The following is a 24,962-nucleotide window of genomic DNA, read 5'->3' as shown; positions in this document are numbered from 1 at the left end:
AAAAAAAGCACTATGTGAGTAATGTGCAATATTGAAATGACACCGCCAGGGCCAGGCAGTCCTTATGTGGATGTAAACAAAAGGGGAAAAAATTGCACAAAAATCCAAAAGGCTACAGTCGTTGGGGAGACATGGCGGAAGGAAATCTATGCGGTGCGTTGGGTGGTAGCTAATGAAGTCTCACCCCATACATACTGGTCTGAAGGGGTTAGGGAAGCAATGGATCTGACATCATTTGTGATCAAACGTGAAGTGACCCAGTTTACAGCAGTAGGAGCAAGAGTGGCAAATATTCATATCTAGTACATGATATACCTTGTCCAGGTGTGAGGATGGATACTCTGCAGATGATGAATATCACCGTGCTCTGTCAGCTGGGATAAAGGTAGCGGCAATGTTCCATAGAGCCAATGGCCGTAAGAGCTGAGCGAGGGATATCCTCGGTTTTCGGCCGTTTTCTTCGTGACAACCTACGCCATGCCGGGCTCGGAGTCTGTTGGGAGTTTGTGGGGTGTGACTCCATGCGATTTGGGTAGGCTCATGGATAGGTGCTGGGTGCAGTAGCCCGGAATCCCGTGTCCCGCACTCCTATGCCAGAGTCCGTCCGCACCGTGGATGCTGGGCGTTGATGCAGAAGTGCATGGAAAATAAAAGGAAGTCTTGGCGGGGCCGAAAAAGGAAAACAAAAGCAGCCACACACATCTAAGGACTGGTAAGCTGTAATATATTACATTTTTGCTTTTAAACGTACTTTAAAGCGGGATTCCGGCCAGGAAATTTTTTTTTAAAAGTCAGCAGCTACAAACACTGTAGCTGCTGACTTTAAATAAATACACTTACCTGTCCTGGGTGCCCGCATTGTTGGCCGCCCGAGGCTGACCAGTCCCTCGTCTCAGGTCCCGGCACCGCCATCCTAGCTAAGGGAAACAGGCAGTGGAGCCTTGCAGCTTCACTGCCAGTTTCCTACTGCGCACGCGCGAGTGGCGCTCTGTGAATGGCCCCGTGGTGTTCTGGGAACACACACAGTTCCCAGAAAGCAACGGGGCCGCTCACCGAGGAGCAGGAATAGGAAGAGGCAGATTGGGAAGACTGCCTAGCAACAAGGGTTCAGGTAAGTTTACAGTTTTTTTTTTTTTTTTTTTTTTTTTCAAATTTTTTCTTTTAAATCTTTTTTTCATGCTATGAAAGAAGAGATTATCATTGGTCAGCTTTGGTTGCATGGCCACGCTGATCATTGCAAGCATTATTATGATACACAGACTCCAGGGCTGTGTAGTGAAACTTTTAAGTGGGTGATTCATCGCACTGGTTGGTTCAAGTGGCAGGAGAGGACATTTACAACAGCAGAGGGGGGCGGGGGGAGTGGGAGGTGTGTTGTGAGTTAATTCCCCTTTTTGTAATGTGTGTTTTCATTAAAACAAAATAAAAAGGAGAACTTACCCTTTTAACCACTTCCCGACCACCCCATAGCAGTTGTACTGCTAAAGGGTGGCCGTGCTGTGCAGGAGGCCGTATAAATACATGCTCCTGCACTTCCGGGTATCGTGTGCGCCACCGCCGGCTCGCTCTTGTTGTGATTCTACTCAGCGTCCGCTGATCAGTGGGTTCAGCGGACCTGATGTCCGTCGGCACCCACTGACCATTCTGTACACAGGCAGAATGGCAATCTGCCTGTCAGTACCTGTCAGTACAGAAAGGCATGGATCCTGTGTTCCTGTAAAGCAGAAACACCGATCCATGCCTTCCACTAGTTAAAGCACCTCCCCCACTACACTAGAACACCAGCTAGGCACACCCTTTGATTGCCCCTGATGTTAACCCCTTCCCAGCCATCACTGTCATTAGTACAGTGACCATGCATATTTTTAGCAATGATTACTGTATTGGTGTCACTGGTCCCCAAAAAAGTGTCAGTGTCCAATTTGTCTACCACAATATTGCAGTACTGCTATAAGTCACTGATCGTCGCCATTACAAGTATATAAAAAAAAAAAAAAAAAATCCATCAAAATATCCCCTACTTTGTAGAAGCTAAAAGACACTTACTGGGATATTTTTTTTTTTTTTACCAAAAATATGTAGCAGAATAAAAATTGGCCTAAATTTTTTGAAGAATTTAGATTGTTTACATTTTTTTTCTATTGGAGATTTTTTATAGCAGAAAGCACAAAAAAATAAAAAATGCAGAGGTGATCAAATACCACCAAAAGCTTTATTTGTGGGGGAAAAAAGGACATATGTTTTATTTTGGTACAGCGTCGCACGACTGTGCAATTATCAATTAAAGTAATGCAGTACCATATAGCAAAAAATGGCCAGGTTGTGAAAAGGGGCGGGGGGGTTATCTTCCGGAGCTTTAGAATGTACTAAATACCATCACATAGGTGTGCTCTGTAACCCCAATGCAACTGCCTAACCAAATGTATCATTTCTTTTAGGGACTTGTCCCCTCAAGCAGACAACTTCTTCTCATAGAAAGTTTACTGGATATTATTCAGATGCCCCCTAATATATTCAGAGTTTCGGGGTTGGAATGCTCCTCTCAATGGTAAGCCAACCTATGTGATTTTTTGTTGATGTTGGGTTTTGTTTTTTGTTTTTTTTAGTCATAATTTTCTTTAGTATGTCTTCTTTCTTTTCTCGTCCCAAAGGGCTTCAAACATGCTACTCACTGCTGTCTGTTACACACAGTTGGGGTGGGGTGTATCCCCTGCCCCTGTCGATTTGCATAATGCAAAATTGTAGTAATACAGGAACACTGTGGGGGCCTTTTTTAGTTTTGTAGAAGTTGAGTTTAAACTGTGTGTTCCCTTGTTGAAATTAATACATTTTTATGATTGTTCCTTGAGCTGGGTTCATACACAAAGAGGCAAGCTTGGCACATGTTTCTGTCTGCTGCCCATCTTCAGTCCCAGAGTGGAATAAAAGATGCTGTGGGGCTGTTCAGCTTACTACACGTAAGCTAAACAGCCCCACGGCATCTTTTATTTTTTTTAGATTGGATATTGCGTCTTCTGCGAAGTCTCGTCGTGCATTCACACAAATCTGTGAATGGAAGACTACAAGTCCCATCTTACTGTTGAAAGAAAAACAGCAAAGTTGCTTATATAAACTGACAAGTATAATGCATACAGTATATATTATCTATCCAGCAGGTGGTGCTACAGTATTGTAGTGTGTTATCTATGGTAGGGTAATCAGGAAGTACCATCCTTATTGTGTTATATACACTTGTTTGTGCTCTCTTCCTGTTCATGTTTCTCCATGCTGTAAGGCAGGGCTCAAGGGTTACTCGCCACCAGTTGCCCCGCCCCTAATTCCGCCCCTAAACACGCCCTCCTAAATTATCTCATGAAATGACACTTAAATGTTTTATGCACAATTGCATAAACCAGAGCCTGTTTTTACTGTAAGAAGACCGGTCACTTAAAAAAAGACTGTTCTATCCGGAAAGCTGAGCAGCCAAAGCTAGAGCTATTGTCATGTACCTGACTGGAGCCCAAGATGATGAGGGTGGTTTCTTGCACAATTCCTGTTCAAGCACCCCTGGTAGTGGAGACATGGACTGCTAGGGCAGTGGAAGGGTGCAGGTGCCTGGCAGCTGTAGGAGTGAGCTATAACTTGAAGACACAGGAGTCCTTCCAGTGGTAGCGTGGAGTTACAAACCTTGTTCAGCCAGGCAGACAGGTGCAGAATCGGGATCAGTTGCAAGGTCGGGAACAGGTAGACGTAGATAATGTGCTGGCGGTGGGGTACCAAATCAGGAGGCGGTTCCATGTCATTAATCCAAGCTGTGTGTGTGGTTGTTGCTGCGTTTTGTAAAACTTTTAGTTTAGTTTCTTACGTTTCATTTTAGAATGGCGTGCCTCGAGATTGTGCACCATTTTTAAGGGTGTTTTGACTGTAAAAAGGTTGAGAAACACTGCTCTAGCTACTTCGAGTGTTTACAAAGATCCTGGCTCCTCCTCTAGCCGGGTTAAGGGCTCAAGGTATAACGATTCTAGCTTACTTAGACGATCTGCTCTTGATAGACCAGTCGGTAGCCCGCTTAGACCAGAGCTTGGTCACCACAGTCAGCTACCTGGGGTACCTAGGTTGGATTCTCAACCTAGAAAAATCTTCCTTAAAACCATCAAGGGGATTGGAATACCTGGGTTTGATTATAGATACAGCTCAGAAGAGGGTGTTCTTGCCCCAGGCAAAGATCACTGCCATAAAGGAACTGATTCAGGTGGTCAAAGCAAAGAAGAATCCTTCTATTCGACTTTGCATGAGATTGTTGGGAAAGATGGTGGCTTCATTCGAGGCCATTCCTTATGCTCAGTTTCATTCGAGACTACTTCAAAACAGTATCCTATCGGCTTGGAACAAGAACGTCCAAGCTCTAGATTTCCCAATGCGTTTATCTCCAAAGGTGCGCCAAAGCTTCAGTTGGTGGTTGATAGCCAAGAATCTGCAGAAAGGAAAATCCTTCCTACCAGTTACCTGGAAAGTGGTAACAACAGATGCCAGCCTTTTGGGTTGGGGAGCAGTCCTGGAAGAGGTGACTTTTCCAAGGGAAATGGTCCAAATCAGAAATGACCCTGCCCATCAATATTCTAGAGATTCGGGCAGCACGCCCGGCCCTGAAGGCCTGGATGTTCAGGCTACGGAATTGTCCTGTCAGGATCCAATCTGACAATGCCACAGCAGTGGCCTATATCATTCACCAAAGGGGCATGAGAAGTCGTGCGGCCCAGAGAGAGGTGAATCATATTCTAACCTGGGCAGAAGACAACATACCTTGCCTATCGGCAGTCTTCATTCCAGGAATAGAGAATTGGCAGGCGGACTACTTGAGTCGCCAGCAGTTGTTCTGGGGGAAATGGTCTCTTCACTCCGACATCTTTCGGACAATATGTCAAAAGTGAGGAATTCTGGACGTAGGTTTGTTTGCGCCTAGGTTCAACAAAAAAATTGACAACTTTGTGTCAAGAACAAAGGATCCGCTGGCATGCGGAACAGATGCATTGGCATTCCCGTGGAATCATTTTCCACTGTTTTATGCATCCCCTCCTGGTCTGCTGCTTCTGCAACTTCTTCGTGGGATCAAGCAGGAAAGGAAGTCTGTGATTCTTGTGGCCCAGGAGATCTTTGTATGCAGAGATCGTAAAGATTGCGGTAGGAGTCCCATGGACCCTACCGCCACGTCCAGACCTTCTCTCGCAAGGTCCGGTATTCCATCCTACCTTATAATCGCTAAATTTAACGGTTTGGCTATTGAGACCCACATGCTGAAGAAGCGTGGGCTGTCAGATTCAGTGGTGTCTACCTTGGTTAATGCAAGGAATCTGGCCTCCAGAGTCATATATGCCTTTCAGGCTCTATAATATGCCTCCTGGTGTGAATCCAGGGGTTGGCATCCCAGGAAATATGTCATAGGTAGAATCCTTGACTTTCTACAGATGAGGTTAGAAATGAAGCTGGCCTTGAGTACTATCAAAGGCCAGGTTTCGGTCTTGTCGGTATTATTTCAACAACCACTTTCTTCGCATTCTTTAGTTCGTAGCTTTATTCAGGGGGTAGCGTGGCTTAATCCTCCCAGATAAAGCACCTCAGATTCGGAAAACGGATGTTTTGTTTGTGTTGCCTGAAGGTCCTAAGAGGACAGGCAGCATTGAAATCTACTATTTCTAAATGGATTCGACAAGTAATTGTCCAAGCTTATGATTTAAAGAGGAAAATTCCACCTTTTCATATTAAAGCGCACTCTACCAGGGCTGTTAGTGCTTCCTGGGCAGTGCATCACCAAGCCTCCATGGCTCAAATCTGCAAGGCCGCAACTTGGTCTTCTGTCCATACATTTACCAGATTCTATCAAGTAGATGTAAAAGGTCATGAGGATATCGCCTTTGGGTGCAGTGTGCTGCAAGCAGCAGTATGAGCCCTCTGATCTCATGGTGCCCTAATTTTATAGTTTACCTCCCTTCAGTTGGCATTGCTCTGGGACATCCCACAAAGCAACTACTATGGCTCTGTGTCCCGTGATGTACGATTAAGAAAATAGGATTTTTATAACCGCTTACCTTTAAAATCCTTTTCTTTGAAGTACATCACGGGATTCTGGTATACACATGTATTGCTTTGCTACAAAAACTGAGGTACTCCCAGTAGTGGGAGGGATTATATAGGGAGTGGACTTCCTGTCTTAGGGTGTGCCAGTGTCCATCATCTAAAGGTGGTCTATAACCCACATAGAAACTACTATGGCTCTGTGTCCCGTGATGTACTTCAAAGAAAAGGATTTTACAGATAAGCTGTTATAAAAATCCAATTTTTCAGGCATAGTGTCCACCATTATCTGGTAAGCGTGGGCACATAAGGAGAGGAGCACTGCACGACATATGAATAAGCATTTGCACAAGAAGTGCACATGAATATAAAAAAAAAATTGGCACTGAAAATTTCATTTGCACTTGTATTTGTGTAAATTTATTGTGATGTTTGTGTATATATAGTTACATAGTTTGTTTGAACTAGATGGACTTGTGTCTTTTTTCAACCTAACACAAAAAAATAAATAAAAATACAATCCCATATACACAATCCTATACCCACAGTTGATCCAGAGGAAGGCAAAAAACCCCAGCAAAACATGATCCAATTTCGCTATAGCAGGGGAAAAAATTCCTTCCTGATCCCCCGAGAGGCAGTCGGATTTTCCCTGGATCAACTTTACCTATAAATGTTAATACCCAGTTATATTATGTATATCTAGGAAAGAATCCAGGTCTTTCTTAAAGCAATCTACTGAGCTGTCCAGAACCACCTCTGGAGGGAGTCTATTCCACATTTTCACAGCTCTTACTGTGAAGAAACCTTTCCGTGTTTGGAGATGAAATCTCTTTTCCTCTAGACGTAAAGAGTGCCCCCTTGTCCTCTGTGATGACCGTAAAGTGAATAACTCAACACCAAGTTCACTATATGGACCCCTTATGTGTTTATACACGTTGATCATATCCCCCCTTATTCTCCTCTTCTCAAGAGAGAATAAATTCAGTTCCTCTAATCTTTCCTCATAGCTGAGCTCCTCCATGCTGTTTGGTTGCCCTTCTCTGCACTTACTCCAGTTCCCCGATATCCTTTTTGAGAACTGGTTCCCAAAACTGAACTGCATATTCCAGATGAGGTCTCACTAATGATTTGTACAGGAGGGCAAAATGATATCTTTCTCTCTCTCTCTGGATTCCAAACCTCTCCTAATATACAAGAAAGGACTTTACTCGCTTTGGAAACCTCAGCTTGGTATTGCATGTTATTATTTTCATCTTTTTTGTGTATTTTAAATTTATATGCTATTGATTAGTCTGTGCATATCACAGATATCACAATTTTTTTCTTGGTTTTGAATTTTATTTTTTTCTATTGATTTTTGTTTTGTCTTTTAGTGTTGATGAAGCTTTTGTCAATTGCGCATACGAGAACGAGAAACTCCTGCATGAGATTTTCTCCAGCCCCCACTTCCAGGCAACCCTCACACCCGAGTGCAATCCATGGCCAGCTGACCTCCAACCTTTACTGCTGAAAGAGGAACTGCCAGAGAGGTACTGCATGCTTCAATACCGGTGAAATCTGTACATTTATATAAACTGTACAATGTGCTCACATCCAAATTAAAATCACTGTACAATCACTTTGTATTGTGGAGTTGTTTTTATGGAGAATGCTACAATTGAGATTGTGGTTGGCCACACATCATATCTTACACCAGGTCTGCCTGTCGGTTTTTCACAGATTTGTGTCCATTTACACCAGCCTACCTCCGGTCCGGAGAAAAAAAAAAGCGGAATAGGGATCCGTCCTTTTCCGTTTTTAGGTCCATCAGATCAGAGGGCAGTCGGGTGTAAATGGCCAGTGGAGTCCATTTACACCCGACCTCCCATAGAGCAGAGCGAGCTCTATCCATGTCTGCTCCACAGAAACTGAGCGGATGTGTCATGCGCCTGCTCTGATCGGATCAGCAGGGGATCTGTGAGCGGATCCCTGCTGATCAGAACAGAATCTGCCCCATATGAACCTTGAAAAATCACAGGATGTGCATTTAGGACAGCAGATAACATAATTATTTATTCTAACCGATTGCGAACCGTCGTAGCTATACGTCGGTCTCTTTAAGCGGGATAGCAGGCGCGTGCACGCTGTATAAACACACACACACACACATCCCTGTTCTGTTCTGTGAGGAGAGACAGATTGTGAGTTCCTAATAGCTAGGAATGACGATCTGTCATTTCCTCTAGGTCAGACCCCTCCCCCCACAGTTAGAAACACACATAGGGAACACAATTAACCCCTTGATTGTCCCCTAGTGTTAACCTCTTCCCTGCCAGTGATATTTTTACAGTAATCAGTGCATTTTTATAGCACTGATCTCTGTATAAATGGCAATGGTCCCAAATATGTGTCAAAAGTGTCCGATGTGTCCGCCATAATGTCGCAGTCCCGATTAAAAATTGCAGATCGCCGCCATTACTAGTAAAAAAAAATTATAATAAAAATGATATAAATCTATCTCTTATTATGTAGACGCTATAACTTTTGCCCAAACCAATCAATATACGCGTATTGTGATTTTTATTACTAAAAATATGTAGCAGAATACATATCGGCCTAAACTAAGAAAAAATTATTTGCATTTTTTTAAAAAAGATGGGGTTATTTATTATAGCAAAAAATACAAAATATTGCCGGACTGTGGCCAAAAATGTCCCAGTTTAAGTGGGAGTAAACCATGCCACATCTTTAGTGGGAGGAGCCCCATCATTGGTGTCTATGGAGGGAATAGTGCCCTATCATTGGTGTCAGTGGGAGGAATAGTGCTACATTGTTGGTGTCAGTGGGGGAAATAGTGCCCTTTCATTGATGTAAGTGGGTGGAAGGGTGCCCATCATCGGTATCAGTGGGAGGAATAGTGCCCCATTGTTGGTGTCAGTGGCAAGAATTATGCCCCATTGTCAATGTCAGTAGGTGGAATGGTGCCCCCCAGGGCCCGGATAAAGGCAAGTTTAGAGACTACTGCTTTAAGATGATTCACTTAACCACTTCCTGCCCGGCCTATAGCAAAATGATGGCCGGGCGGTGGTTTTATTGTCTTTCAGGATAACAGCCGGCATGCTCCCCTGCAGTCTGACACACCACAGCACCGATCTCGGGAAAGAGTCTGATGTAGACTCTTTACCATGTGATCAGCTGTGTCCAATCACAGCTGATCACGGTGTAAAAAGGAAGAGCCGCGTATCGGCTTCTCCTCACTCATGTCTGACAGACGCGAGTAGGGGAGATCCGATCGGCTGCTCTCCTGACGGGGGGGGGGGTCTGCGCTGATTAATTTATCAGGCAGCCCCCCGAGGATGCCCACCACTTATGACCACCAGGTATGCCAGCCATGACCTCCAGGGATGCCAATCGGCACCCATATATGATGCCAATCAGTGCCCATCAGTAATACCCGACAGTGCCTGCTTATCAGAGATGCCCATCATTGCCACCTATCAGTGCCCATCAGTGCCACCCATAGGCACTGATGGGTACTTATGGGTAGCACTGATGGGTACTTATAAGTGCCCATCAGTGCCACCTATGAGTGCTCATCAGTGCTGCATATCGGTGCCACCAATCGGTGCCCATCAGTGCTGCATATTAGTGCCCATCAGTGCCAACTCATTGGTGCCACCTTATCAGTGGCCATTAGTGCCGCCTTACCAGTGCCCATCAGTAAAGGAGAAAACCTACTTATTTACAAAATTTTATAACAGAAACAAAGAAAAACTAGCGTTTTGTAATGTAGATATTTTTTAATCTTTTAATGTTGCGCATTTTCTTCTTCTTTATAATGCTAGAATAATGAAGTTGTTTTGCTGCTGATATTCACACTTTCTCGTGATCTCATGAATAATCTTTATAATTTTTTTTGCCAGATCTACAGAATAATGTTGTGGGTTTTTTTTTGTTTATTTTTATCTCCTGATTTTTTTTTTTTTTTTTTTTTTGTGATCTCCATAATATTTTTTTCGTTTTTGTGTGTCAAGTTACCACAACACCATTATTATCTTGTATTTTTTAACCTCAAAGAGATTGGTTGGTGTTGGTGTCCCTTGTTAATTTGACGTTGTATTTTTGAAATGTACCTGCCTACTCACAAACAAACTGTCATTTTTTAACTAAAACACATAGCCAAGTATTTGTGATAAAAAATAGACATTTATTAGGGGTCATAACAAAATAGAGGAAGGCAATGCTGGATAAACAGGTGAAATTGGCGAAGCCTTTGTACCCCAGGGCACACATCAACTATTTGACAGGCAAAATTGGTAGCCTGGGGAGTCCATTTAATAGAAAGCACAATCCGGTCCAGGACTCAGAGAGATCGGGAGCAGCAGCAGATGACATATATGTTCCAAGGCTTTAGTCATACAACAGTCTGTGTCTTTTGTCAGACCAGACTGAACCCAGGCCATCACACTCTTGTCTTTCTTCCACGCTTGCTTCTGGGCTGTGGCTCTGGTGTTGGAGTTGTGGAGGAGGAGGATGGTCCAACTCACACAGGTGGGTTTTGCTTGGGAGTTCGCCCCTCAACCCCTTATTTAGGGCCAGAAAGATCACTTCCTCACAAAAGAGGCATTGGCCCACCTCCATTACCTGCATTTTGCTGGCTACCATGCAGGCATAGGCCTCTTGAATATTGGGGGTGGTTCTGAGGGCCGCAGTAGCCTCCCGAATCAAAGAGTGCTGACTCCTGCACGTTCCTCGCCTTCCTGGTCCTTTTTGTTGGAAGGCGGAGGGGAGGAACCTCGGATTCGGTTATGCTACTGGGCCTTGCCACCTCCTGGCTGCCACTTTCCCCCACCATTTCCTGGCTGCCACTTTCCCCCGCCATTTCCTGGCTGCCACTTTCCCCCGCCACCTCCTGGCTGAGGCTTTCCTGTGTATGAAAATAGGACATAGTTTTAGTTTATTGTTCATCAATCAAACACAATTTAGAGAAATATGTTAAACAAAGCTATACCTGACTCAAGCTGGGCTCCTCCACATCTTCTTCCTGGGTGGAAGGCCCAGGTTGGATGTCGGAAGCCTCAGCTGGGGTGGAAGAAAGGGTTGAGAGTGATGGTCTGATTTTAGTCCGGTCTGACAGAAATCGCAGTCTGTCGTAGTACCAGAGCCTGGGTACATAAACGTCATCTGCTGCTGCTCCTGATCACATGGAATCTTGGACCGTTTTGCACTCCCTATTATTTGTGATCCTCGGGCCACCATTTTTGGCCTTCAAATAGTTGATGTTTGCCGTGGGGATCTGCGGCTTCACCAATTCCAGCAATTGATCCAGTGCTGCCTGCCTCTTTATTTTATTAGTATAAAAGGGGTATTTTACCTGCCACAGACAGGGCAGCTCTCTGTACATATCAATGAATTGGGGGAGGAAGCTGTGATCATTGAATCGATCCATTTTCTATGCAAGATAGAACACAAGACAAACCCTAATGTCAGGCTAAACTCTCATTATCTTGTTCCAATATAGGCCTCAATCTATAAGCAGTATAGGCCACTGATGCCCCAAGTTAAAATTGTACCTACGTTATCACGATCGGCACTTACGCTACTCTGTCCTTCGCTCACAGATCATATGTACAATGCACGCGTGTTACGCTTTATATACACCGCGCATGCGTCAAACTCCACCCGCCCCTGACCTTCTTTCTAGTATATTCCCCGCCCCTTCTCTTTTGGTGCAGTGGGAGAGCACATGGCGAAGAAAAAGCAAGTGCATGCAGAGGAGAGCAGCAACAAGGAGGACGACGACAGCCCGGAGCCACAAACGTCACGATCCTGGAGGAGATTTAAGGCCTTAAATATGTCCTTTGTAGAGATGGTGGATATCTTAAAGAGGGCCGACTATGATGGGAAGCACGGTCCTTACCCAAACCCAAATGTGAGAAAGGCCAAGATCATGGCTAAAGTTGTGAAAAGTCTGCAGAAGAATTTTGGGGTACGACGATCCAAGGATCAACCGAGGAAACGATGGTCAGACCTCAAATTGAGGGAGCAGGATCAGTGCAGAAGAATCAAGAGAATGCTGCAAAAAAGTAAGGATTTTGACTTGTGTTCCTATTATTATTATTACGTTCGTGCTGGTCCATGTGCTTATCTTTACTGTTTCAGGTTCAGGTTCGTGGGCACAGTAATCGTTCGTAGTAAACATCGTTCGGTCGCCCACTAATACAATGTTTTTGGCAGATGCAGGTTAACTACATTTGTTCATGCCTATTTGTATTAAAATAAGTTTAGTACATTGTTGTCTAGATGGGTTTGTAACTAGAATGAAATGCAAACTAGATTCAATGTAAGGAGAGTACACTCAGCAGCTGTTTACACATCTGGACGCAGGAGCACTAGTGTGGCACACCAGAACAAACTTTTTAGGGTGTCCCACACAGGTGATCCAGTGGATACCAGGGGTGTCTCCATGTGTGAAACTTGCACAAAACAGTAAGTATTCCAGCTTTAGAAAGGGAAAAAAATAATGTCTTCAGCTTGGAACTCTGCCAAAACAGACAATTGTATAACACTTAAAAAGCAATGTTTCATATTCCTATTTCTGGCCTCAAATATCTGTGTGCTAAGTATACCTTTTTTTAATTCACATAGGGGAGAAAAGATTCAGGACATCAGAGGACACCAGGGACCCCCAACCTCTTAAAGAAGGGCAAGTCACCACACCACAACCTCAGGATGTGGAGGAAGGAGAGGTTTATGAAGTGGACAAAATAGTGACCACAACAGGTGAGTGTCTGAGACGACAGCTTCAGGTAATGTTGATGTATGCCTGCGTATTTATAATACGTGGTGTGTTTTTTTTATTTTTATTTTAGGTGATGTTGTGGAAGAAGAATCTCATTTCACAAGTGCACACATCCTCATCGGGGAGATAATGGTGTGCAATCATGATTTACAGAAGAACAAGGAAGACATCAATGATGTGAAAAAAAGACTCAAAAACAGTATTGATGTTTTAGGCAGAATCTAAAAAAAACCCAAAATTTATTCAAGTTTGTTTTTAATTTTCTGATTTTTCAAACTATTTTAAAGTATTTTGAAAACCACATTTTGAAGATGCACACAGTGTGTCAACATGTGCTATCAGCCATCACGGTATATCAGTGTACGCGTTTTGTGGGTGCAACCCCTTCCTTGCAACTAAAGTAGATGAGAGGAAGGGGTTGCACCCCCGAAACGCGTCCTTTGATCCCTCATGATGGGAGCTAGCACATGTTAACATTAGGCATGGGATCAGGAGGGAAATCCACATTTTGACTCCCAATTGGTGTGCATCTTGAAAATTTGGCTTTCTCACCCCATCTGATGAAGGCAATAACAACACAGTTTTGACATACTAATGTCTGATATTGCCTTCACTTTGTCAAAGTTGTACTTTGTAAGTTGTGTATGTTTTATGGTTTTAAACATGCCTGCTTAACCCAAAAAAGTCTATTTCTACTGTCAAACCTAAAAATGTTATATAACAAATATGTTGGTTTGTTCAAAAACCCTTTTCTAACGCACATGTGAATGTGCTTTGAGTAAAATGTTTTCTACTCAACAAAGTGTGGCTTCTTCTTTCAATACTCAATACCAGTTTTTGGAGTAAGTTGGTGTTTACAGTTTTGTTTTGTTGCCTCACAACCTGGAATTTATTATTATTATTATTATTATTATTATTATTATTATTATACGAGATTTATATAGCGCCAAAAGTTTACTCAGCGCTTTACAATGTATAAGGGGGACAACACAATTACAGTACAATTCAAAAGGTACAGGAGGGCCCTGCTCGTAGAGCTTACATTCTAAAGGGAGGGGGTGGTGGTACAAAAGGTAATAGCTGAAAAGAATGATTTGATGGGGTGGCTCAGGGACAGTTATGTGGGTGTGGGATAGGCTTCCCTGAATAAATGAGTTTTCAAGGATCTCCTAAAGGTGGACAGGGTAGGGGCTGATCGGACATTAACATGGACTGTTTGATTTGCATCATTTTATTTACAGAACATGCCCACAGCTTTAAAGATGTGTTTTTTTTTTTTTTTTTTTTTTTTTATTGTGAAGCAAACAACAAATAGGACAAAATAACAGAAAAAGTCAATGTGCATAACTATTCACCCCCCTAAAGTCAATACTTTGTAGAGCCACCTTTTGTGGCGATCACAACTCCAAGTCGCTTTGGATAAGTCTCTATGAACTTTCCACATCTTACCACTGGGATTTTTGCCCATTCCTCCTTGCAAAACTGCTCCAGATCCTTCAAGTTGGATGGTTTGTACTTGTGAACAGCAACCTTTTAACCTGCCATCGATATTGGCAGGATATAATTAAAAACATAAATAGCGCGTTAGGTGTAGAAATGACAGTAGATCCAAAATTATGCTTATTAAATATAGTGGAGGAAATAAATATCTAAAAAAATACCCATATCGCAGTGACGAGAGGCTTGTTTCAGGCACGAAAACTAATAGCCCAGAAATGGAGATCTATATACCCCCGACGGTCGAAGAATGGAGAACACAAAGAAAAGAAGCCATAATAAAGGAGGAATTTGTTTATACACATAGAGGGAGCCGAGGCAAATTTGATGCTATCTGGAAAAGCTGGGTAGAGGCCTGGGACCATGAAAATATAAGATCAACCAATATAGGAGAGGATGGGGGGAGGATAAGAAAACAAATTAAGGGTTTTTTTTTTTTTGTTTTTTATGGGTGGGTGAATGTCAGAAGTAAGATTACGTATCTGGAAAAGATGTATTATGAAAAGTATATAAAAAAGTACTGAATTTAAAAGAAAAAAAAAAAAAAACCATCCCTGCAATGTACTCACATCACCCAGAGGGGAATATTTTTTTGTCAACAAAAGTGGAGTTGCTCTTTAAATATTGGGAAAGGGTCATGTATTGGAGAAATGATCTGAATGTTTGTGTGTCTTTTACAGACATACTGCCAGTCAGTAGAGCAGTCTATAGGCATGTAGTCATGTCTTTTGGACAATGCTAGTTACCTGGCTGCCACATGTATATAATAAGATTTCTGATTTCACTGGCTGCATAAGTGTTCTGTTCTGAGGTGGAGGTCAGATGATTAGCGTGATGGCAACATTCTCCAGGGGAGGTCAGCAGTTGCAGTCCATCATCGTTTATGATCGAGTTCCTTCATTCGTTAGGTGAGGAATAAATGTGACCACTTCAGACTTTCATCTTCATAAGCAACTCAAAAGATGCAGCTTGACTATTTCTGCCTGGATGGATTTCTTCTAAATAAGGACTGTTTTTCTATAAAAAAAAAAAAATTCTTGTATGGTCTGCATATATGTTGTAGTGTGAAATGTGATTTTTTTTTTTTTTTTTTTATCGCTGTTTACTTTCTCTAGTGCCCATCAATCTGACCAACATACCAGAATTAGTCAACATTTAGAGGAACTGCAGAAGATTTCTACAGCACTACATGATCTTAAAGAAGAGGTGTGACTTTTGCATTCTTATTTTAATTAATTCTTTATTTTCACCTTTTCATTATTGTTACATGACATGTTGAATAAGTAAGGATAAAAAATTTCCATAATAGAAAATTAAAAAGTACAACGCATTGAATGGTACATGAAGTTGCATTACTGTGAAAAGTGTTAGGGAATGGCAGGTGAGTTTGGGGGATGGGAGTGACAGGTGTTTGGGGAGAATGGGATGGGAATGACAGGTGTGGGGGGGATGGGGACTGGGATGGGAATTACAGGTTTGGGGGGATGGGATGGGAATGACAGGTTTGGGGGGATGGGATGGGGATGGCAGGTGTTGGGGGATGGGATGGGAATGGCAGGTGATGGGGAACTGTGATGGGAATGACAGGTGTTGGGGAACTGGGATGGGAATGGCAGGTGTTGGGGAACTGGGATGGGAATGGCAGGTGTTTGGGCACTGGGATGGTAATGGCTGTTGTTAGGGCACTGGGATGGTAATGGCTGTTGTTTGGGCACTGGGATGGGAATGGCAGCTGTTGGGGGGATGGGATGCGAGTGGCAGGTGTTGGGAGATGGGGATTGGGATGGGAATGACAGGTTTGGGGGGATGGGGTGGGAATAACAGGTGTTGGTGAACTGGGATGGGAATGGCAGGTATTGGGGGATGGGGTGGGAATGGCAGGTGTTGGGGAACTGGGATGGGAATGGCAAGCATTTGGGCACTGGGATGGGAATGGCAGGTTTTGGGGACTGGGATGGGAATGACAGGTCTCAAAAAGTGATTGGCAAAAAGATGTGTGAGCCAACCACCAATTTATCAGTTATTAACACAGATCAGTGTAGATTAAAAAAAAATACATAAAAGAGGGCTCCAGATAACAGAGAACCTGGCCTCAAGGTCTCTGCTGGCTGACGCGTTTCGAAGGAATACCTTCTTCCTCAGAGCCTAGCAGTAATGGCTCCTCCATCTCAATATATAAACACACATGTAGTAATTGGGCACATGACATGAGTGTGGCAGTGGTATAACTTGGGGGTGGAATGAGTGGCCCAAGGTGACAGGTGGAAAATAGCAATATTGCCTGCACTACATTGTACTGGTTGAGGCATTGCCTAAAAAATATATATGGAGAATGATTGATAGTATCTTAATAGCTTGGGGCTTGTACATATGAATAAAATGCCTATACAAGACATGGTGATCTATAATTGGGAACGTTCATATACTGACCTTTGTCTATGTATGCTGTTAGTGCAATAGGAAATATTCAGAAGTCCGCTTTGGTATAGTTCAGGGGAGAATGCTGGTGCCTCTTGTAGGGTGGGGCGCTGGCGAGTATCCCTTCTGAAGTAATAGGTAAGGAATGGTGATGGTGGTGGGGAGGGCCTTTTTCCCTTCTGGGTTGAATCTGGCCTTGCAAAAGGCTTGTCCCCGGTTGTAGGCGAGGCTCCCCCTGATCTAAGTTCTCCTGGTAGGGATTGGGCTGCAGCTCCGAAAGAAGCCAGTGGTTTATGTACCCCGGGGTGGCAGTCCAGGGGTGCCTTAATTCTCACTGTCGGACCGGGAGGTTTGAGTTTCGGCACCAAGGTCACTGCAGTACACACACTTTTTTCGCACCTGCCTCTAATGTCGCGTACACACGGTCGGACTTTTCAGCTACAAAAGTCCGACAGCCTGTCCGACAGACTTTCGACTGACTTTTGGTGGACTTTGAACAGACTTTCTAACGACCGGACTTGCCTACACACGATCACACCAAAGTCCAACGGATTCGTACGTGATGACGTACACCGGACTAAAATAAGGAAGTTGGTAGCCAATAGCTGCCTTAGCGTCGGTTATTGTCCGTCGGACTAGCATACAGACAAGCGGATTTCTGGGTCCGGCGGAGTTACGACGTAAAGATTTGAAGCATGTTCCAAATCTAAAGTCCGTCAGATTTGCGACTGGAAAAGTCCGGTGAAGCCCACACACGATCGGATTGTCCGCCGGATTTTGGTCCGTCGGACAAGTCCGGTCGAAAAGTCAGACTGTGTGTACGTGGCATAAGGCGGAGCCTTTTGTCTAGGACCAGAGCAATTCTTTATTCCTGGCTGGAAGGCCGGTCATTGTATTGCACAATGGCACCTTTAGCACTTCTCCACTATCCTTCCCCCGACTTTTATATGTGTGTTTGTCACGTTTGTCTTTATTTTTGGTTGCACTGTACACATCTTTTTCACATTTGATTAGTAGGGTCCAGGTCCTTAGGCCTGCCCTGAAAGTCTTGGGAGGGGGTGGATATGGCCTTCTGGCTTAGTTTGCCCTCTCTCATGGGGTCTCCCTCTCTGTTTCAGCAGACCTCCTGGAAAACTAGGTCTGCCTGGTTTCGGCCAGGTGCACCAGTGAAGTACCCCAATCCCTGTCAGGAGCCTTGTGACCCGGGGGACCAGGGCTAGGGTCCTTTCTCTTCGGAGGAGAACCATGTGTACACCCTGTGCACTTTTTGTGTTTTCACTCTTTTGTGTACACTTTTTTTTTTTTTTTCTTTTGCATTGGGTTGGAGTCTGAGTGTGTTCACACACCACAGGCTTTAAAAAAAAAAGTCTGGCGCATTCTTCCCGTGCCAAGATCACCTCCGATAGCCTCTATTCCAAACACCCTCATAACAGAGGGGTCCCCTTGATGGACTTCTTGGAAATGTCGAGGGATAGAGTACTTGTCTCTTTGGTTAATGATCTCACATTTGTGCTCACCTATCCTAACTCTCAATGGGCAGGATGTACAACCCACATATAGACGACCACACAGGCAGATAATGCCATATACAACATAAGCTGTTCTGCAGTTAATAAACTGTCTAGTGAGGTGAAATCTACCCTCTTTTCCAATGATAGATTTTTTCCTATGCCACATATATGTGCACGTACCAGTTTTTGACACTACACCTACAGCTTCCTTTTTGGTCAAATATAGATGTCCATATGCTGAGTGCCTTATTGGTACATTTACTCACTCTGCTCAGAGCCACCAGGCTCCTCAGATCCCGAGGTTTCCTCAAAACAATGTTTGGTCTTTCCTGGAGCATTTCCCCTAGAATAGGATCTTCTTTAAGAATCCCCCAGTTCTTCTTAAAGATGTTTTGCATTTCAAATGCTTTACTTATGTATTGGGTGGAAAACCTAAACTGTTGGACATCTGGATTACTTGTAGGGAGCGATGTCTGGTGATGATCTGATGAATTATCATAGAAGGCAAGGTATTTTTTTTTTTTTTTAAATCAGATCTTTTTTTATTAAAAATAAATTTCCATTGAATAAAGTAAATCAAGTGGTTACATTCCAACACATAGGTCGAGTTCAATGTCATAGTACATGAGAACAACCATTAGTAATGTTACATGGCCAAATACATCATCACATTCCACATAAGGCACTTATCAATCATTTTCTCTGAACTAGATATATTTGTGCGATGCATTTGTTATAATTATGACTTTTGCAGGTCATTATTTGTTCTAAATAGCTTCTATTGGTCATTTTCCAAACTATGTACATATTGACCTCCGCATTACCCATCTGCCACCTCACATTTGTTCCAGTAAAAGACATCACATATACAGTATAAGGTTTTTCATATCTAGATCAGCATCATTGTATCTTGCTCTGTATTATTATCTATGTTGGTGTTCCTGCTGCATGGACTCTGCCACCCAAAATTCTATTATGGACCAAACTCAATGGGGCCAGTCCAGGTGTATCTAGCCAACGATCCCATATATTTTCAAATTTGTTTGGACAGCCTCTATGTTTATATGTGAGTTGTTCTCTAATTAGAGTATCATTTACCGCCGCAATCCACTCCGTCACTGTAGGGCTCATTGTGGATAGCCACTTTCTGGCAATAAGCTTCCTAGCTAAGAATAGTGTCCTCAAAATGGCAGTGTACGTATGAGGAGTGTACAGTTCTTCATCCAACCGTCCCAGTAAACAAAGTTTAGAGTCATTTATAAGTTTGATATTCCATATACTGTTGATAGTGTTTATCACTTAGGCCCAGTACCTCTGTAACTTTGGACATTTCCATAGCATATGAATAAGTGTACCGTTGTCGATAAGACAGCGTGGACATAGTGGATCATCTCTCCTGTGCCATTTATGTAATTTTTCAGGTGTGCGATATGTACGGTGGATAATAAATAATTGAGTGAGCTTTTGAGAGGAGCACAGGGACACCCCAAGTACATTCTCTAGAATGTTGCTCCATTCCTCGTCTGAGATTTCCCCTATGTCCTCTCTCCAGCCCCCTCTACAGCCCAAAGTCATTGCCTTAGATACATGGCTAATAAGGGAGCCATATATAGCGGAGATTTGTCCCTTCCGGGATGATGACGTAACTAGTTGTGTGAGCACCCCGGTTTTAACCAGTTCCCATTTGGATGTTTTGCTTTGTGCTGTTATGGCATGTCTAAGCTGTAAATACTGATAAAATGAGGTGTTTGGCAAATTAAATTCTGAGCGTATTGATTGGAAATCTCGTAGGACCCCCCCAAAATACAATTGTGGAATGTATTGAACTCCCTTTTTCCCCCAATTAGAGAAATTCTCCAATTTACTCAGTTCTGGGTAATTACGATTATTCCATATTCGTGACCAGTTTGTGTATCCGTCATATTGGAGATGCTGCTTTTGTTTTATTCCAAATTTTGTCAATGAGCATTAGCGTGGGGAACTGTATCAGTGCTCCTAACTCGCCTGCTTCTATGCACTCCACAAGACCATCACAAGATAGTTGTGTACTCACAATGTTCCGAATAGGATCAGAAGACTCAGGGTGGAGCCAGCCTGTTAAATGTTACAATTGAGCCGCTATAAAATAATAAAATGGATTTGGGACCGCCAATCCACCCGAGTCCCTCATCTCCTGTAATGTTTCTAGCTTAATTCTTGGGACTTGTCCCCTCCAAATCAGTGCTCGGAATAGAGTATTACATCTGCGGAACACATTGATAGGGATCCAGATAGGGGCGTTGTGCAGTGCATACAGCAGTTGTGGGCTCCAGATCATCTTGATCAGATTGCACCTACCAACCACAGAAAGGGGCAGCCGGGTCCAGCTGACAAGCTTTTCTTTAAATTTTTTGAGGAGTGGGTCTATATTGAGTTTTATATATTGATCCAAATTAGGGTGTATGATTATGCCTAAATATTTAAATTTATCCACCACTTTAATTTGTTCGGCTATTTTAGGTAGGGATCCTACTAGTGGGTCCAGGGGCAGTATTGTCAATTTTATCCCAATTTATTTTAAATCCGGAAAAGTTTCCGAATATCCCAATCAGTTCCATAAGTTTAATCAGAGAGGTGGACGTGTCACCTAAGAATAAGAATGCGTCGTCTGCATATAGTGCAATTTTTTCTTCCGTCTCTCCCCGCCTAAAGCCTACTATTTCTGTGTTTCCCCTTATAGCCGCCGCCAGTGGTTCAACAGCCAAAACGAAAAGTAAAGGCGACAGAGGGCAGCCCTGTCGGGTTCCCCTGTATAAATCAAATAACGATGATAATGTGTTATTGATTCTGATACAGGCCTTAGGTGATTTATATAGCAGTTTGATCCAAGAGATTATAGTGTCCCCGAGATCTAACTTCGCCAATACTTTCCATAGGTACTCCCACTCCACACTATCAAATAGAGGTCGACCGATATATCGGCCGGCCGATATATCGGCCGATATTTGGCGTTATTTACTTAATCGGCATCGGCCGATTGTGCTGATAAAAAAGGCCGATTGTAACTTCAGCCGTGACTTGCAAATGACTTCTGTAATAGACGTTAATGCAAGTTGCCTTAAGTTATCTGTGAAGTTTTCTTCTCTCCCCCTCTGGGCAGCCTGCCAAGTCTGATAAGAAGATACATTTGTATCTTTCAGGTTCTTTTTATCAATAGACTGAACTCCGTGGAGAAGTTTTCAGTTTAACCATTTAAAGACTAAATCTTTTCTGACACTTGTTGCTTACAAGTAAAAATCCTGTATTTTCTGCTAGAAAATCACTTAGAACCCCCAAACATTATATATATTTTTTTAGCAGAGACCCTAGGGAATAAAATGGTGATTGTTGCAATATTTTATGTCACACGGTATTTGCGCAGCGGTCTTTCAAACGCAATTTAAAAAAAAAAAAATACAGTAATGAATTAAAAAAAAAAACCTAAGCAGTAAAGTTAGCCCATTTTTTTTCGTCCAAAAGTTTTGATTACCTGTTTTTGTGTATTTAATATTTAAGATAGTTTTTTTTTTTTTTTTTTTTTTTTTTCGTTTTCTAAATTATACATACAAGTGAACTGATTGGAGGTTTGTTTTGTTTAATGTTTAAATGAAAAAAAATTTCTGTATTACTTAAGGTTGCTTTCACACTGGAGCAGGCATGCGTTGATGGTAAAACGCTGCTAGTTTTAGCGGCGCTTTACCGTCATTTTAGAGGCGCTATTCGGCTGCTAGCGGGGCGCTTATAACCCAGCTAGCGGCCGAGGAAGGGGTTAAATGCGCCCCTGAAGCGCCGCTGCCAAAACGCTTTGCAGGCGCTTCGGCAGCGGTGCACATTCATTTCAATGGACAGGAGTGGTGGAGGAGCGGTATTGCACCGCTCCAAAGATGCCGTTTGCAGGACTTTTTTTACATCCTGCCAGCGCATCGCCTCAGTGTGAAAGCACTCGGGATATCACACTGAGACTGCAGGGGAGCCATTTTACAGGCACTTTACAGGCGCTATTTTTAGCCCAAAAGCGCCTGAAAAACTCCCCAGTGTAAAAATCTAACTGTTAGATTTTATGAGATGAAGGGAAAAAAGAAAAAAAAAAAAATCGGCCAAATATATCGGCCCAGAAAAATCGGCATCACATATCGGCCATCGGCCACCGCGATTTCTAAATATCGGCATCGGCATCGGCCAGAGAAAAACCCATATCGGTCGACCTCTACTATCAAACGCCTTAGCGACATCTAACGATAGTATAGCTCTTTGTCCCTGATTGTCTGTGGGGATTTGCATGTTAAGATAGAGACGTCTTAGATTATTTGCCGTGGACCTATTTGGTATGAAACCGGTCTGATCCGGGTGTACCAATTTAGACACTACTTTGGAAATCCTCATGGCGAAAAATTTCGTAAGAAGTTTCAGATCCGTATTCAAAAGTGAAATGGGTCTGTATGATTCTGGTTGATCCGGTTCTTTCCCGGGTTTTAAAATTATCACTACCACCGCTTCATACATAGATCCCGGCAAGGAATCAGATTTAATTGCTTCTGTGAGTGTGTGTAGTAATTCTGGCAAAAGTATTCCTCCAAATTTTTTATATAGTTTGATCGGTATACCGTCGCTACCTGGAGCTTTGGAGTTGGGGAATGTGGCCAGAGCAAGTTGTATTTCTTCTAGGGAGAGAGGTGCATTTAGAAGTTTTTTATCTAAACTCTGGAGTTTGGGTAGTGTAATGGAGTCCAAAAACTGTGTCAGCTCTTCCTCTGGGTAAGAAACTTTCCTGATAAAAGGATGAAAATTCTTGCAGTATGGACGGTGTATCAGTCACTATCAATGCCGATTTAGTTTTTATGTTATGTATAATTTGAGAGGGGTTTTGTGATCTAGCTATCACTGCCAGCATGTGCCCAGTTTTCTCTCCTTCCTCAAAATATGTTTGGGTTGTAAAAAATCTTTTATTATTAGCTTGTTGCAGGTGTACAGAGCGGGATAATTTCTGCGCATCTATCCATTGCCGTTCATTATCAGAGTTAGGATCCTTCAGAAATACCTCTTCTGCTCTGTCTACCTCTTTAGCCACATCCTCAGCCCGTTGTTTGCTCCTGGTCTTGATTGTACTAATTTCCCTTACACACTTCCCTCTAATAAACGCTTTCAGGGCGTCCCAGACCATCCCAGGTGCAGCCGAATGTTTATTACCCTCTAGAAAATTGCCAATGCTCATTTGCATATGTTCAGTGTTAGTGAACAATTGGAGCCAAAATGGATTCAGCTTCCAGTGTACAGGCATACTAGTTTTTTGGAAGTTTAGGCTAAGCTGCACCGGAGAGTGGTCAGACAACCCTCTAGCCAAATATATCACTTTTGGATCATATTGACAAATTAACTCATTCCCAAAAGCATAGTCTATTCTAGATAGAGTCAAGTGTGTCAGCGAATGACAGGAGAACTGGGCCTGCAGAGGAGACGAACGTCGCCATATGTCTATCAGTCCAAGTTCTCCCAGAAATTTAGCCAGCGGGGTGTACAGTCTAGGTCCCTGGGGGCAGAATTTTTTACGTACATCTAAAGATAAATCCATTGCACTGTTAAAATCCCCCAAAACATACACCGGCAGCTAGGGGTATTTAGACAAAAATCTAGCAAAACATTGCAGTACTGTTAGTGTAAAAGGTGGAGGTATATATATATATATATATATATATATATATATATATATATATATTGGCAAAAATACATTTTTGAGATTCCCATACACCCATCAAAAAGATATATCTGCCCTCGGCATCTATTTCTGCGTCTTGCTTACTAAATGCTGTGGATCTAGAGAACAGAATACTCGCTGCCCTAGAGTATCTAGTATGGGTAGAGTGGTATTGCTGTTGAAATTTAGACATACGTAATAAATGTATACTGTCACTGGTAAGATGTGATTCCTGCAAAAAAATGATAGTGGGATTCTGTTGAGAGAGATAAGTAAGTAGTGCAGTTCTTTTTGTAGGATCATGTAAACCTCTAATGTTCCACGAAAGAATTGTGTCTCTCCTTTTACTCATTGTATCCTGGGGGGTACAATACCGGGTGGTCACGCCTATGGGTGTTCAATACCCAGACAAAACACCTCCCCGACCATGACCGAAGGTTACCTGAGTTATTACGTGGTGGTGGACAGAGTTCATCCATGTGCAGAGATGTGTTATTTCCAGCTATGTCAAAGTGAAACGGAGGCATGCAGCTTGGGCACTTGCGGCAGTGCAGTCCGAGTAATCCAGACTGAAAAACAGTGTAATCAATACAAAAAAGGCAAACATAAAAAACAAAAAACATGTTGCCCGTGAACTTAGGCATTCTTGAAAGAGGACTTTTGTAATTGCCCCGCAGGGCTACGCAGGGGGTAGTAGTGAGGGCTAGGGCCCTGTGATCTTATCTTAAGGCACAAGACGTAACGGCGTAAAGTAGAAGTTTACAATTAAACTCAGTTATTCCTCTTCTTATTGCTCCTATATAAAAACAATCTTGAGCAAAGGATTGAAGGTAAATATTTTCCCTCCCAGAAAATCATCAGGCGGGTGATTGACCTCGAGGTTCTCCTCTTAGGCGTCTTTCGTGTCGATCCAGCCAGTTCACAGCCATATTTGGGCTATCAAAGAAATGGACTGCTCCATCCGCCACCACCCTCAGCTTAGCGGGGTATA

General features: G+C 42.9%; 2 protein-coding genes across 7 annotated transcripts in view; one reads left to right on the top strand and one right to left on the bottom strand.

Annotated features, from left to right (window-relative positions):
• ECM2 (extracellular matrix protein 2) overlaps nt 1-24,962 on the bottom strand; it is a 431,439-nt gene that overhangs the window by 281,729 nt on the left and 124,748 nt on the right. The window contains exon 2 of one of the 3 annotated variants that reach the window (XM_073600145.1): nt 15,079-15,349. The exons of the other annotated variants lie outside the window; for them this stretch is intronic. Within the exon in view, the coding sequence (XP_073456246.1) occupies nt 15,079-15,091 (13 nt within the window). The 5' untranslated portion in view covers nt 15,092-15,349. The remainder of the gene's footprint in view (nt 1-15,078; nt 15,350-24,962) is intronic. 3 annotated transcript variants of the gene reach the window in all.
• The window catches only part of HAUS7 (HAUS augmin like complex subunit 7), a 58,533-nt gene that overhangs the window by 25,634 nt on the left and 7,937 nt on the right, over nt 1-24,962 (top strand). For all 4 annotated transcript variants that reach the window (XM_073600149.1, XM_073600151.1, XM_073600150.1 and 1 more), the window contains 3 exons: nt 2,439-2,548; nt 7,428-7,583; nt 15,448-15,538. In XM_073600149.1, the coding sequence (XP_073456250.1) occupies nt 2,439-2,548; nt 7,428-7,583; nt 15,448-15,538 (357 nt within the window). The remainder of the gene's footprint in view (nt 1-2,438; nt 2,549-7,427; nt 7,584-15,447; nt 15,539-24,962) is intronic.

This window comes from Aquarana catesbeiana, linkage group LG09, assembly GCF_042186555.1.
Source record: "Aquarana catesbeiana isolate 2022-GZ linkage group LG09, ASM4218655v1, whole genome shotgun sequence".
Lineage (NCBI taxonomy): Eukaryota > Metazoa > Chordata > Amphibia > Anura > Ranidae > Aquarana > Aquarana catesbeiana.
This window is presented reverse-complemented; position numbering and strand designations above follow the sequence as displayed.